The 16,128-nt window shown below is 44.6% G+C and overlaps 1 protein-coding gene across 1 annotated transcript in view; it reads right to left on the reverse strand.

Annotated features, from left to right (window-relative positions):
- Positions 1-585: 585 nt before the first annotated feature.
- ppef1 (protein phosphatase, EF-hand calcium binding domain 1) overlaps positions 586-16,128 on the reverse strand; it is an 87,799-nt gene continuing 72,256 nt past the window's right edge. The window contains exons 12-18 of the mRNA XM_080203313.1: positions 13,477-13,908; positions 12,041-12,226; positions 11,792-11,934; positions 6,284-6,390; positions 3,781-3,944; positions 2,888-2,972; positions 586-873 (exon numbers count right to left, since the gene is read on the reverse strand). Coding sequence (XP_080059439.1) covers positions 692-873; positions 2,888-2,972; positions 3,781-3,944; positions 6,284-6,390; positions 11,792-11,934; positions 12,041-12,226; positions 13,477-13,908 — 1,299 coding nt within the window. The 3' untranslated portion in view covers positions 586-691. The remainder of the gene's footprint in view (positions 874-2,887; positions 2,973-3,780; positions 3,945-6,283; positions 6,391-11,791; positions 11,935-12,040; positions 12,227-13,476; positions 13,909-16,128) is intronic.

Genomic DNA, 16,128 nt, shown 5'->3' on the forward strand with positions numbered 1-16,128 from the left:
CTCGGAAAAGCAGCCAGCATAATCAAAGGACCCCATGCACCCCAGACATACTCTCTTCCACCTCCTTCCGCCAGGAAAAAGATACAAAAGTCTGAGGTCACATGTCAACCGACTCAAGAATAGCTTCTTCCCTGCTGCCATCAGGCTTTTGAATGGACCTCCCTCATATTAAGTTGATCTTTCTCGACACCCTAGCTATGACTGTAACACTACATTCTGCACTCTCTCCTTTCCTTGTCTATGAACAGTATGCTTTGTCTGTATAGCGTTCAATAAACAATACTTTTCTCTGTATGCTAATACATGTGACAATAATAAATCAAATCAAAGTGTTATGTTAATGAGATCAAATAAGTGCAAGTTATTGCTGTAGTTCCTATATCCAGCACTTTTTTCCCCGTCATCTACCTATGTCTTCAATATTTCCAAATACTGAAACCTATCAAATAAGAGCACATCTTTATGTAATGGTGAAATATTCTCTCACAGCGCAATGTCAATGATCAGTTACAGTGAAGCCAAATTAAAACACATCTCAGAACAAAAGGTCTCTATTTATTACACAAAAGGTATACTTCAGGCATATTAACATGAAAAAGGCCTACAGACGGATATTTACATATGAAACAAGACACAAATAAGTAGCACTTGGTGAATATTTATACTGTCTTTACACTCACTCATTAGAAGGCTATTGATTATCCCTTTGTACTAAACGGAAAGCCTCCAGAAACTCGTTGAAATCTATGCTGCCATCCTTGTTGAAGTCAATACTGCGGGCTAAATCGTCAATACACTCATCGTCCATGTCGATCTGTAGATGGGAACTGAACAGTCTCCAGGTTTGGCGGAATTCCTCAATGGAGATCATTCCTGATGGGAGAAGTTGGTAGCGGATCATTGGGCGTAGCAACTGTGCTTCCCTGCCTAATTTTAACCTGATGTGGGTATGCCGGCGTTGGAGTGGCGTAAACACAGTAAAAAGTCTGACAACACCAGGTTTTAGTCCAACCTATTTATTTGATAATATACTCACAAGCTTTCGGGTTAGCCCCTTCGTCAGGTGAATTCACCTGACGAAGGGGCTAATTTTAACCTTACAGCCCTTCTCTAATTATTCATTAAAGGACCAGGCCCAAATGTGAATAGGAATTCTGTAAGGACTTAACAGGTAGAAAATGGAGTCTCCATTGGATAAGCCTCCCACGGGGATGCACTAATCAGCCACTCCGTGCACCACGTTCCACAGGGATTCTCCTGCCTGCGCACCCCCCCCCCCCCCACCCCTCACCCTCAATGCCAACCCCACCCCCAGGACTCTGAGGGAAGATTGGTGACCGCAATGAGATGTACAAACAATGCTTCATGGGGTGAATGCTCAATGAATATGGGGTTCATTTGGAAAATCCCTGAGGTGCATGGGTGGGATGGGGGTGGAAGGGGTATTCTCTGGGAAATCCTGAGAAATGTGGAGGACGATTGGGAGAGTTGTTTAGGAACTCGGGGGGGAACAGGGCATTCATCGGGAAAGCCCATGAAGAAACAGAGGGCTCGTGTTTGGGTTCCATGGTTTCTTTACCCAGACAGCTCTCCAAATACAAAAAGTGCATTTGACTCCCCTCTGATTTTACCAGGTCCTTATAAGAACAAAATATAAGAACCTCGAGCAGGAGTGGTCAATTTTATACAGAGCCTGGGCATCTCCTGGGAAAACACATTAATACAGGACTAGTCAGGCAGCTGAAAGGTGACAATGGGCCTTTCCCCGGGATCAGGGCCTCTGGGGGATGGAAATCGTGCCTGTCAAAACCTGCTGGCCAGGCCTCAGTAGCATTCAGCTGAGATGGCTGCTGACAAAATGACACCTAACTAAGACCCAGATCTTACTGTGCGCAGTTCTGGTCGCCTCACTACAGGAAGGATGTGGAAGCTATTGAGAGGGTGCAGAGGAGATTCATAAGGATGTTGCCTGGATTGGGAGGCATGCCTTATGAAGATAGGTTGAGGGAGCTCAGTCTCTTCTCCCTGGAGAGACGAAGGTTGAGAGGGGACCTGATAGAGGTTTATAAAATGTTGAGAGGTATAGATAAGGTGGATTCTCGGAGGCTATTTCCTAGGGCTGAAATGGTCGCTACGAGAGGACACAGGTTTAAGGTGCTGGGGAGTAGGTAGAGAGGAGATGTCAGGGGTACATTTTTCACTCAGAGGGGGTGAATGAGTGGAATCGACTGCCGTCGGTGGTGGTAGAGGCGAACTCGCTGGGGTCTTTTAAAAGACTTCTGGATGAGTACATGGGATTTAATGGGATTGGGAGTTATAGATAGTTCTATGGCCTGTTAGGTATGGATATGATCGGTGCAACTTGTGGGCCGAAGGGCCTGTTTGTGCTGTAATGTTCTATGTTCTTATTGGATTCTTGGACTGAGGTGAGTGGTGGTTGGAGGGTTTCAACAGCAAGAACTATACAGAGAGGGAGAATGGGTAAAAAAAACTCACTGTAAAAAACAGTTACGGGGTTAAACATACCAAGCTGAGGAAGGAAAAGAATGGAAGTCAACTCTTAAGGGCAAATAATCTCTTTGCACTAGTTCCTAGAGAATAGATTGTCTGCTTAAAGGACATTATAAAGTCTATCTATGAAGTGGGATTTTCCATTGTGTTAAAGTTACAGATACAAGTTCTGTTCATTGAAATATCGGTTGTCAAAAAAAATGTTTAATCAATGCTGCTTTTAGTTTGCTTGTTACAGTAAAAGTCTTGTGATGTGAAATCTTATGGTGTCATCCCTTCAGCTTTTAAATAAAGTTCAAAATTCCTGGTCTTTGCAGGGGATTGTTAACAAAATCTACATCAAAGATAAACTGATAGAAAGAGTATTTCTATTTACCTGAATGATCTTTGTCAATCATTCCAAAAATGATCTCCAGATCTGCCCGATGCCTGTACATGGTTTCAATCAAGTTTGGCTGAACCTGTGTATCGAAGTCACTGATCAGTAAGTGCAATTAAATGTCACTCTTTTGACCATTTGTACTATTGGTGTTGCTGTTATAATATTAGTAAACGTAGAATAATAAATGGTTAATAAGTCTTGTGGCAATGAGAGTGTCCCTGCTTCTAAGCCAGAAGCTCTGGGTTCAAGTCCTCCCTTCAGGACTTGAAGTGGCCCATGGAAGGTGTGTTCATAACATTGTCAAGTAGTTTGTTTATCAGTCTATAACTCCTTCTAGTGCACCTATGGCAAGTGGTAAGACTGGATGAGTCCTCTGGTCAGCCAAACTTGATATGGAGCCTGGCAATAGGCTAGTGGTCTCTCTCAGAAAAAGCTAGTCTCAAGCACATTAATAGTGAAACATTATCTCTGAGGTGTACCATTTACACAGTAAATGGTGGAACTCATGGTGTTTTCAGTCTGCATTTTTTTTCCCTATTCAATCCACTGGTGTGGGCACTGCTGGCTATGACCCATCCCTTATATAAGAGTTAATCACATTGCTGTGGGTCTGGAGTCATACGTAGGCCAGATCAGGTAAAGACAACATATTTCCCTCTTTAAAGGACATTAATGAGCCAAATAGATTTTTACAACAATCAACAATGGTTTCATGTACATCATGAGCATTTTAATTCCAGATTTTTATTGAATTATTATTTCACCACCTGTTGTAGTGAGTTTTAAATTCAGATTTTTGTTTGCTTAAAAACTATTTATTAAAGGTTCAGTTTTATTTTCATTGTTACAGTCGTTTTTTTTAATGAGGTTATTATTCATTTCTTTACCTCTTTCATAGGCTGCTCAATCTGAAGATCTTCAAAGCTCGAGAGGTAATCCACAGTCCCCTCAGCAGTCACCCGTACCAATCTCGAACGTAGGGTCCTCCAGGGGAGGTGTAAATGTAGCACAGATTCCACAGCCAAAGCCCACTGACTGGTTGAAATCCTCCCTGCAAAAATCACACATGGAAGACAGTAAATCCTAGAGCCTTTGACATGTTTGACCACACCATCCACTATTTCAACATCTCCCCCAGCTCCACTGTCTAGCTAGGTGCGACTGCAATCGCCTTGTTCCAATCTTAAAGGAAATCACCATCATCATCAGGGTGTTGAGCTATATCCATTGCCTTCAGCCACATCTTGATATCACATGGAGTGAATCAAATTGGCTAAAGATTAATGTGTGTGAGGGTGGGGACCTCAGGAGGGGGCTGAGATGGATTATCCACTTGATAGCAGAGCAGAAACACCAAAGTGTGTTATTAAGCCTGACTAGACCCCAACAGTTTTTTTCTATTTTGGCATTAGTGTGAAGATAAGAAGCCTTTATCAAAACAAACTTCATTTAACAACACAGTTTAACTATAACAAATGAATTAGCTTAACTTTTACCAATTGAAATATTTAAACGTGTCAAGATATAATTCTTGTCATGTTTAAATACAACTGCTAACCTATCTCCATTAGTTCCAATTCATGCAATATCCCCCTCATAGGCTTCAACTCCTCTTCAAAATCAGTTAGTAACACATAGGCTTGCCTTGGGGCGGGGGGGGTGGCATGGAGCAAGAGAGGGAAAAGAAAGAAATTGTAGAAACTGTTTAAAAAAAAACTTGTGTTTTTCCTGCAAGCTTAGCTCCGCACATTCACATGGCTGCTTCTGTCAATCAACCTAATCAAAACCCTACTCTGAAATCCCAAGGGAAAAACCAAAATATACACAGATTAAAACAAACGTATCCCAAGCTAAAATCAATCACTGTCCTATATTCTCAGCATGAGTGCTGTCTGGTGCTGACAAATTGGCAAAGTGTAAAATGGAGCTGAATTTTAAACATATCCCTCACAAGAAACATGATAAAAATACATTTCTTAAAGGCACAGTATCATCACATATAAGATGTTATAAGATAGTTATGTTTTCAACCTCTAGCTGAAGATGTTTCAAAAGTCATTAATTAGCTGAGAAGTTCATTAGTGCTTCCTTGCAAATGTTAAAGGAACTAATATAAATAAATGCTACTTCTTCAGAGGGGAGAAATTTATGGTTAAGCTCATTTCGATATATAAAGTATAAAACGGCATAGATTAGGTGAACACAGAAAATAAGTTTAAATCCAGTAAGATTACATTTAAATTAGTGAAAATTTACATGTTGAAACATATTAAGAAAACATCCTTAACCAAACGTGAGTGAATATTTGGAATAAGCTTGCAAGTAGTGGTAGAATTTAAGGCTTTACTGGAGTTGGTTCCTTTGTCAACATTATTAAACTATTAAATTAGAAAATGATTAAAAAGGGATGTGCCAATGTTCAACATTGCACAAGCATTTTGGTAGACTGAACCAGGGGAGACTTACTCAGTTAATGGTAAGGTGTTGGGGAGAGTTACAGAACAAATAGATCTAGAGGTACATGTTCATAGCTTTTTGAAAGTGCAGTCACAGGTGGACAGAATGGTGAAGAAGGCATTCGGCATGCTTGGTTTCATTGGTCAGAACATTGAATACAGGAGTTGGGATATCTTGTAGAAGTTGTACAAGAGATTGGTAAGGCCACACTTGGAATACTGTGCACAATTCTAGTCACCCTATTATAGAAAGGATATTATTAAACTAGAAAGAGAGCAGAAAAGATTTACTAGGATGCTACTGGGACTTGATGGATTGAATTATAAGGAGATGCTGGATAGTCTAGGACCTTTTTCCCTGCAGCGTAGGAGCCTTAGGGGTGGTCTTATAATGAGAGACATAGATCAGCTAGATAGTCAATATCTTTTCCCAAAAGTAGGGGAGTCCAAAACTAGAGGGCATAGGTTTAAGGTGAGGGGGAAGAGATACAAAAGTGTCCAGAGGGGCAATTTTTTTCACGCAGAGCGTGGTAAGTGTCTGGAACAAGCTGCCAGAGGTAGTAGTAGAGGCAGGTACAATTTTATCTTTTAAAAAGCATTTACACAGTTACATGGGTAAGATGGATACAGAGGGATATGGGCCAAATGTGGGCAACTGGGACGAGCTTAGGGGTTTAAAATAAAGGGCAGCATGGACAAGTTGGGCCAAAGGACCTATTTCCATGCTGTAAACCTCAATGACTCTATGACCTCACCCAATCAAATTAAAAAGTGACACCAAGTAATGCTTGCAGGGCACGTGCAAAGGTGTACTTTCACTGAATGTAAATGCTCACTTCATAGAAAGTAATAGAAAAACACACATTAACACCGAAACAAAAGAGAAACAAGACATGCTGGGCCAAATGACCTCTTTTCTCTCTTAATCCTTTACCTGTGTGATCTTTATCATATTGTTTGAAGGCGTCAATAACTTCAGATTTGTGTGCGTACAACTTTTCACGCAAGGACTTCAGGGCTGAAGCTTCAACTACACTTACTCTTGACATGAGAAGAACAAAATGCATGTGTAAAGCACCCATCTGTATAGAAAGTTCTTAAAAATGAATATTACGATTGTGCTGCAAATTCCCACAAATCTTTACAATAGACTGTAACAATTAAAATGACTGAAAATAAATTCATCAAAGTTGCCCACAGCTGGACACATCTGTCAACGGATAATATTCACAATGAAACCAAAGGCTTTACATCTTGTTATTCCAGCAAGCTTTGTAAAGGCACTTGGAAGCTTTTACAGGTGGCAGAGGAAGAGGCCAGGCAGGAGAAACGCCCATCAACAGATTATAGAATGCTGCTGAAGAAACAGTGAGAAGTACCCAGGAAAAAATGGCTTGAAATGAAACAGCAAAGTAAAAGCAAAATACTGTGGACGTTGGAAATCTGAAATATGAGCAGAAGACCCTGCAAAAACTCAGCAGGTCCGGCAGCATCTGTGGAGAGACAAACAGAGTTTGCATTCCTGTGGCTTGGAAGAACAGACAGTTCTGAGGAAGAGTCATAACAGTATTGAAATGTTAACTCTGTTTCTCTCTCCACAGATGCTGCCAGACCTACTGAGTTTTTTCCAGCATTTTCTGCTTTTATTGGAAAGGAAATTGGTCTGCCAAGTCCAAAAAATTCCCGATTTTTACTTCCTGCCTCAAAGGTGAAAATCTATGATTCTATGTTAGCTCCAAGCTCATCCAGTCAGACAACTTGTGGTGTTCAGAATTTCAATATTTCAATTAGTCACACATTAATAATCCAGCTCTCATCCAGGTCATCAAGGCTATTGCAACTGAGCTCAGTCTAGATTCTCTGGACTGCCAGCTAGATCCCCATCTCTCTGTCAGCTGGCTCAAGAGGCGCAATGCCAGGGCTGTAGGCCAGTTCCAACTTGGTCCCACCAAGATTCATGGAAGCTGATTATCCTTCATAGGGCAGAAACCATGTCACTGTCCTCCCAGTTAGGCTAACTGCCTATGGTAAAATACTAGTAAGTCTACCCATTTGAAATAAGTGATAGAGTGTCATGTACTCTCCCTTATTAATGCTCAAAACTTTAATGCTTTAAAGGCAATATTGTAAATTAAAGATCAGATTTTTTTAAATTCTTTATGGGGTGTGAGCATCACTGGCAGGCTGCCTTCTAGACTAATAATCCAGAGACCCAGTGTAATGCTCTGGGTTCAAATCCCAGCATGGCGAAATGTGAATTCAGTGGAAATGATGACCATGAGACAACTGTCGGTTGTCACAAAAACCCATCTGGTTCACTGATGTCCTTTAGGGAAGGAAATCTGTCGTCCCTACCCGGTCTGGCCTACACGTGATCCAGACCTACAGTAACTCCCTTCGAAAAGCCTAGCAAGCCACTCAGGTCAAGGGCAATTAGGGATGGGCAATAAATACTGGCTTCAGCCAGTGATTCCTACATCACATAAAAATATGACTAAATAAAATGTTGGCCTTCTGACAGTGAACCATTCTCAAGAATCTTTTTTTCATCCTCTAATATCTTTACAGCCTTCCTAAAGTGCGTTACCCAGAACTGGACACGACTTGGAGGCAAAGCAATGTTCTGTAATACATCCTCCTTGCTTTTAAGGTTTATTTATTAGTCACAAGTAAGGCTTGCATTAAAAAAAGAAAATTGCAATGAAATTACTGTGAAATTTCCCTAGTTGTCACACTCCAAAGCCTGTTTGGGTCACTGCACCTAACCAGTACATCTTTCAGACTGTGGGAGGAAACCAGAGCACTTGGAGGAAACCTACACAGACAAAGGGAGAACGTGCAAGCTCCACACAGACAGTGATCCAAGCTGGGAATCTAACCCCGGTCCCTGGGAATGTGATGCTAACCACTGTGCCACCATCCTGTTTTTGTACTCTATGCCCCTGTTGATTCAACCCTGGATGAAGTATGCTTTATTAACCACTTTCTGAACCTATCCTGCCACTAAACCTTTAATGATCTGAGCCCATTTATCCCAGATCAGGTTGCTGTTCCCTTTCCATTAGTATGAAGGGAGTTGCCCCTTAGCTTCTGATTAGACTTCAGCCCCAGACTCCTGACCTTTGGCCCCCCACAGTGTGGAGGACCTTCTTGTTAACCTGCTCCTTGGCGTGGCCATTAACAAGTTCAGGCAGTGGGTGGTTAAGGGGATCGTTCGACCTGTCTGTATGTCTCCCTCCCATGGTTACATCTATAGCTGGGAGTCACTGAAGAAGGGACATGCGGTGCACGCCGGTAATACTTGAGATCAGTGGAATATTACTTTAATTTGATAAGTTTCCGTTACAGTTTTTATTTTAGTTATGAAGTGTAAGGCACTATTGGGTGGCACAGTGGTTAACACTGCTGCCTCACAGCGCCAGGGACCCAGGTTCAATTCCGGCCACAGGTCACCGCCTATGTGGAGTTTGCACATTCTCCCCATGTCTGTGGGGGTTTCCTCCGGGTGCTCTGGTTTCCTCCCACACTCCAAAGATGCATAAGTTAGGTTGAATGGCAATGCTAAATTAACCTTAGTGTTTAGCACAGTAAATATGAGGGGTCACGGGGATAGGGCCTGGATGGGATGTGGTCGGTGCAGACTTGATGGGCTGAATAGTCTCCTTCTGCACTGTAGGGGTTCTATCATTCTACAGTGATTCTTTAAAGGGGTTAAACATGAATTAGTATATTTATTTGCTGTTTTTTCAAAAATAGTGCATAGCCCCAGATCTTGCATCCTCTTAGAATTGTAAGCAAAATGAATCACTTCTCACACTCTGGGCCCGATTTTATCATTTTCATTCTAAGTGCCAAATCTGGGCGTAATGCAGATCCGACTTAGAAATCTGCTTTCAGGCACCCCCCCATATGCTCTCAGCCATCTCCAGTCCCATTCGCGCTGTGGCTGGGGCTTAGTACGGCTGAAGCGAACAGAGCTCTGAACTGCGCATGCACAGTTAGAAAAATAATTTCAAAAAAGTGCACCGGTGTCAGATCGTTCCTGGGCCACAGAAAGCGGAGGAAGTGGCCTGGGAGCAATAAGTATGAGCAATGGCCCCCACAGACATCACTGTCCCCCTTATCCACCCCCCCCCCCACTACCCACACACATCACTGTCCCCCTTATCCAACCCCCCACTACCCACACACATCACTGTCCCCCTTATCCAACCCCCCACTACCCACACACATCACTGTCCCCCTTATCCACCCCCCCCACTACCCACACACAGCACTGTCCCCCTTATCCAACCCCCCACTACCCACACACATCACTGCCCCCCTTATCCAACCCCCCAATACCCACACACAGCACTGTCCCCCTTATCCAACCCCCCACTACCCACACACATCACTGCCCCCCTTATCCACCCCCCACTACCCACACACATCACTGTCCCCCTTATCCAACCCCCCAATACCCACGCACATCACTGTCCCCCTTATCCACCCCCCACTACCCACACACAGCACCGTTCCCCATTACCCACCCACAGACCACCCCCCCACTACCCAGACTGATCATCACCCCTGCCTTCCCTTCCTCCCCACCGATCGCCCGCAGAGTGACAGGGACCCCCCCTGCTCCCCCATCAAAGATCCATCTGACCACCCCCCCCCCCACCACATCTCCATCTGCTTCCTCACCCCCACCTGTGAACGATTGCGAACACCCCTCCCTGCCGGAGATACATCTTACCTGCCTCCCTCCTCCCCCTCCCCCCTCCTCCTCCCCGCAGACAACGATCTGGCCCCACTCACCCCTCCCCCCACCTCCAGACAATGATCTGGCCTCACTCACCCGTCCCCAACCCCTCCTGCAGTCAAAGAACAAACAAAGAACAAAGAACAACCCAGCACGGGAAACAGGCCCTTCGGCCCAACGAGCCCGCGCCGCCATCTTAAAGCATTTTCCTACCCCACCTTGACACGTGTGCCAACGATCAACGATTGAGCCTCACTCACTCATTCGCCCCTCTGCCCAGAGACTCGTCTAGTCTGGCCTTACTCACCCCCACCCCCCCCCCCCCCACCTCCCTCCCCTCACTCCGCCAGAGGAACATCTGACCCACCTCCTCCCCTCCCCAAACCAGACAACGATCGGCCCTCCCCCCTCCACCTTCCCACCAGAGATACATCTGACCCACCTCCTCCTCCCCCCCCTCCCCAAACCAGACAATGATCGGGCCTCAGTCCCCTCCCCTCCTCCCAACCAGAGAATGATCTAACATGCCCCCACCCCCACCCCCATCACTGATCTGAGTCAGAGAGCCTTGGGAAACTCTGAACTCGCTCTTCAGCAGCTGGAGCGCCCGATTCAGACGTTTATTCAGCAGGTCCATTACGATGCAGTTCCGGATTGGCAAACGTGGCGGTAAAAGGGGGAAATACTGATAAAGTTGGGCGGGCATTTCATTAATTCAATTTAAATGCGTGCAAATGCATTTACATCGCCGTTGTGCCCGTTTTGGGTGCGAAGCGGATCGCCGCCATTTCCCGGTTTCGGCAAAGTGGCAATCTGAGTGGGCACGGATCGTGTTAATGGCCTCACACCCCGAAAACGGGTGCAACGTAATGGTAAAATTGGCCCCTCTGTGCTAAATTTCATCTGCCACTCATCCATCCAATCCACCAACTTTCTCTCAAAGTCTTATCTTGTACAGACACGATGAGCCAAGGGGCCGTTTCTCGGAGTGTAAACTTTCAACGATTTTATCACTACCCTCCATGCACAATACTTCTAGGTTTTATGTCATCCGCAATTCTGAAATTGTGCCCTTCACACCCAAGTGCAAGTCATTAATATAGATTAAGAAATGCAGGGAGTCCTAACTCTGACACCTCGGAAGACCCATTACAAATCTTCTTCTTGTCTGACGTACAACCATTCACCGAAACTCTGCTTGCTGTCGCTCAGCCAATTTTATACCCTGTTGCTGCTGCTCCTTTTAAACTGCATGTTTGATTTTTGCTGCCCAACCTGTTGCGTGGCATTTTCTCAAACAGCTTTACGAAGTCCATGTACATCACAGCAACATTTTCTTAACTCATTCATGGCATGTGCCCTTGAACTGAGTGGCTTGCTGGACCATTTCAGAGGGCAGTTAAAAGTTAACCACTTTACTGTGGATCTGGGGTCACATGAGGGCCAGACCGGGTAAGGATGGCAGATTTCTTTCACTAAAGAACATTAGTGAACCAGATGGGTTTTTCCAACAATCGACAATGGTTTCACGGTCATCATTAAACTTATAATTCCAGGCCCCCCTGACCTGCCAAGTACGTCCAGTCAGCTCCTCCCCTCAACAGGGAGAGCAGCCTGTGGTCATCTGGGACTATGCAATTTTACTTTTTACCTTTACTTCCAAAAAAAAAATGCCTGTTTCAGTACTATACTCACCTCTGTTGGAGAGTCAGCTTCCTTGTACATTTACTGACTTGATACTGAACAAAGCGAGGCACTAGGTCAGGACCAAGTTTGACATAAGCCCCTCGATTACTGCCCTCTTCATAGTAATTCGAGGCAGAGAAAATAGTGATAACCTGCACGGAAAATACTTTGTTCAGCTCCCTGCAATTCCAGCACATTTACAGTTTAATAAAGATCGCTTTACGAGCCAACGGGAGGATGTAAGGTGGCTAATTTTACCTTCTCATTGTGACACAATTCATATCCCTCTTGCTTGCACTCGTGTGACCTGATCAGCAGCTTTAAATTGTATTTTCCCAACACTGATTCTGTCACGTCTTGACCAAAGTAACAACCGCCACCACGGAAGCTGTTTGGGACACAGCCAGTGAGATTTCGAGGGTCACTCCACAGAATGTCCACAATCTGGGAAAAGATAACTAACTGAATAAATATTCACTTCCACAATGCGAAGATCTCAGATGATAACACAGCTGCAAATATTTGTCTCAACAACCATTATATTCACCACTTACCATTGAGTTTAGGCCCACGATACACCAAGGAACACAAAATGCTTCTTGGAGCTAAGATTATTTAAGTGCATTTACTGGCTAATATAATCTGACTGATGTCAAAATTAAAACAGATATTTGTTTTCCCTCTGTAAGAACTTGTTTCTCTCCTATCTTGGTTATTGGATTGAGTATTGATCTCTTCATTCATCAACTATACCCCATCTTCTAAGCACCAGTAGCCTAGATTACACCATCACTATTCCTGAGTGTGTTCTGTCTTACCAGCAAGGCAGATATGGTAGTGGAGATATTCTGTTGGGAGAGAGTTGCTCTTGGAGTCCAAAATATTGAACCCAGACCTCATGAAGTCTCATGGCACCAGATCAAACATGGGCAAGGAAAATCCAGCTGATTACCATGTACAGTCCATCCTCAGCTGATGAAGCAGCTCCTCCATTTTGAAGACCACTTGGAGGAAGCACTGAGGGTGCAAAACGTACTCTGGGTGGGGGACTTCAACATCCATCACCAAGATTGACCTGGTGGTACCACCACAGACCAAGAAGGTTGAGTCCTGCTTCACCTTTTCCTCACCAATCCGCCTGTCACAGGATACCAGCACTGGTAGGGGTGACCAGTGGCCACCGCACAGTCTCTGTGGAGATGAAGTTCAGTCGTCAACTTGAGGATAGCCTCCATTGTGTTGTGTTGTATTACCACTGTGCTAAATAGGATAGACTTCGAACAGATCCAGGAGGTGCTGTGGACCACTAGCCGCAGCAGGGTTGCACTCAGCCACAATCTGTAACCTCAAGGTCCAGCATATCTCCCGCTCTACCATTACCACCAAGCCAGGGTATCAACACTGGTTCAACGAAGAGTGCAGGAGGGCATGCCTGGAGCAACACCAGGCACACCTAAAAATGGGGTGTTAACCTGGTGAAGCTACAACACAGGACTACTTGTGTGCGAAACAGCGTAAGAAGCAAGAAATAGACAGAGTTATGCGATCCCATGGCCAACAGATGAGATCCAAGCCTAGCAATCCTGCCACCTACAGTCGTGAATAGTGGGGGACAATTAAACATCCTCATCCACAATGACGTGGGAGCCCAGAACATGAGAAAAGTCTGAAACATTTTCTACCCACACACTTACCTGCTTCCATTCCATCTGCTCTCTCAATGGCTCTTTTGGAAATGCCACTTCACAGTCCAGGCAAGATACTTCAAGGATGGCCATGGAGTTGTGCTCGTTGTTTTGGCCGCCGTCATATTTATTACCATCGGATAATTGGTTCTGACGGTTGTTCAAATCGTTTGGGAGATTTTCTTCTTCACTCACCTCATGTTGGTCACCATTTGACTTGTTGTAACTTGACCCTGAGGAATACGCCAGCAATTCAGGCCTTAGATTTTGCAAGGAGCAATGATCAACCTCTGAATTGCTGGACGCTGTCAGAAGCTTTTCTCGGACATTTCCATTTCTGTCCAGCATCTCCGAGGTCTGTGCCTTGAAGCTGGATTTCTCCAGGCTTTTCTCATTGGAACTTACTGACTTTCTGACTTGTGGCCGGAGTGCAGACTTAAACTGCAAGAGAATGAGCAATGCTTAATACGGTGACAGTCTGTTTAACATTCAAGATAAAGAGGGAACGTCTGTACGTTTATGGGGGAAGAAGGTTAGAAGATTAAGAGGCGACTTGATTGATACAGTAGCACTGCTGCCTCACAGTGTCAGATTCAATTCTGAACCTCGGGTGACCGTCCGTGTGGAGTTCGGAACACCTTGGAAGTTCTCCCTGGATCTGTGTGATTTCCTCAGGGTGCTCCGGTTTCCTCTCACAGTCCAAAGGTGTGTAGGTTAGGTGGATTAGCCATGGTGAATGCGTGGGGTTACGGGGATAGGGTGGAGGGGAGGACATGGTTGGAAGGCTCTTTTGGAGAGTCGCTGCAAACCTGATGGGCTGAATGGCCTCGTTCTGCACTATGGTTCTAAGAGGGCGACCTGATTGAAAGAAGTAAGATCTTGAGGGGTCTTGACAGGATCAATGTGAAAAAAACGTTTTCTCCATCAGAGAATCTATTAACACACTCTGCTATTTTGCTTTCAAACAGTGCTGGCCTTTATTCAGCTATTTATACCTACTCTGGAACTATGGTTTGTTTGTTTATCATCATAGAATCCCTACAGTACAGAAAAAGGCCATTCGGCCCATTGAGCCTGCACCAGCAACAATTCCATCCAGGCCATATCCTCATAACCCCATGCATTTACCCTAGCTAGTTCCTCTGACACTAAGGGACACTATCCCACACATCTTTGGACTGGGGGAGGAAACTGGAGCATCCGGAGGAAACCCATGCAGACACAGGAAGTATGTGCAAACTCCACACAGACAGTGACCCGAGGCTGGAATTGAACCTGGATCACTGGAGATGTGACACGGCAGTGATAACCACTGTGTTGCCATGCCACCCCTGCTACAACCATTACCATTCCTTTTGTTCCATGACATCTTTGTCATTTAATCTCTCCCACCCTCTAACCGATCCCCAGTCTTTCCAGCAAAAAACGATCACATTTCAAACGGAAACATAGAGAACAGAAGCAGGAGTTGGCCATTCCACTTTTCCAGCCTTTTCTGCCATTCATTATGATCATGACTGATCATCAAATTCAATACTCTGATCACACTCCTTCCCACCACCCTCTGCCCCACCCCCCACCACCCATATCCCTTGGTCCCTTTAGCCCCGAGACTTACATCTAATTCCTTTTCGAAAGCAAACAATGTTTTGGCCTGAACTGCTTTCTATGGTAGTGCATTTCACAGGCTCACCACTCTCTAGATAAAGAAATACTTCCTCATCTCAGTCCTAAAAGGTTTATCCTGCATCTTTAGACTCTAACCCATGGTCCGGACACTCCCACCATCCTTCCTGCATCCACCCCTGGCTGGTCCTGTTAGAATTTTATAGATTTCCATGAGGTTCCCCTCATTCTGCTGAACTCCTGCAAATCTGATTCTAACTGACTCAATCCCTCCCCATACATCAGTCCTGCCATTTCAGGAATCAGTTTAGTAAATATTCACCACATTCTCTCAAAAATCCTCCCTCAGCTAAGGAGCCCAAACCAGAACATTATATTTCAGGTGTGGCCTCACCAGGGCTCTGTATAATTGCAGCAAGACATCCCTCTGCTGTATCAAATCCTCTCACTATAAAGACTAACATACCATTTGCCTTCTTTACTGCCTACTGTACCTGCATGCTTACCTTCAGTGACTGGGGTACAAGGGCACCTGGTCTTTTTGCACATTTTGCACATGGAAGGTATTTTGAGAGATTGGATCTACAGGCATTTAGAGATGCAATAACTGATTAGAGACAGTCAGCATGGCTTTGTGAGTGGAAAATCATGTCTCACAAATTTGATTGAGTTTTTTGAAGGGGTAACCAAGAAGGCAGATGAGGGCAGTGCAGTTGATGTTGTCTACATGGACTTTAGCAAGGCCTTTGACAAGATATCGCATGGCAGGTTGTTGCATGAGGTTATAGAACATAGAACATTACAGCGCAGAACAGGCCCTTCGGCCCATGATGTTGCGCCGACCGATTAAGAGAAAAGCAATGACCCTCTAACCTAAACCATCTCACGGATCCAGGGTGAGGTATCTAGATGGATACAAAATTGGCTTCTTGGCAGAATGTAGAGATGCCAGCGTTGGACTGGGGTAAACACAGTAAGAAGTCTCACAACACCAGGTTAAAGTCCAACAGGTTTACTTGATAGCAATCTCACAAG

This window comes from Carcharhinus amblyrhynchos, chromosome 15 (assembly GCF_965287045.1).
Source record: "Carcharhinus amblyrhynchos chromosome 15, sCarAmb.v2.hapA, whole genome shotgun sequence".
Taxonomy (NCBI): Eukaryota; Metazoa; Chordata; class Chondrichthyes; order Carcharhiniformes; family Carcharhinidae; genus Carcharhinus; species Carcharhinus amblyrhynchos.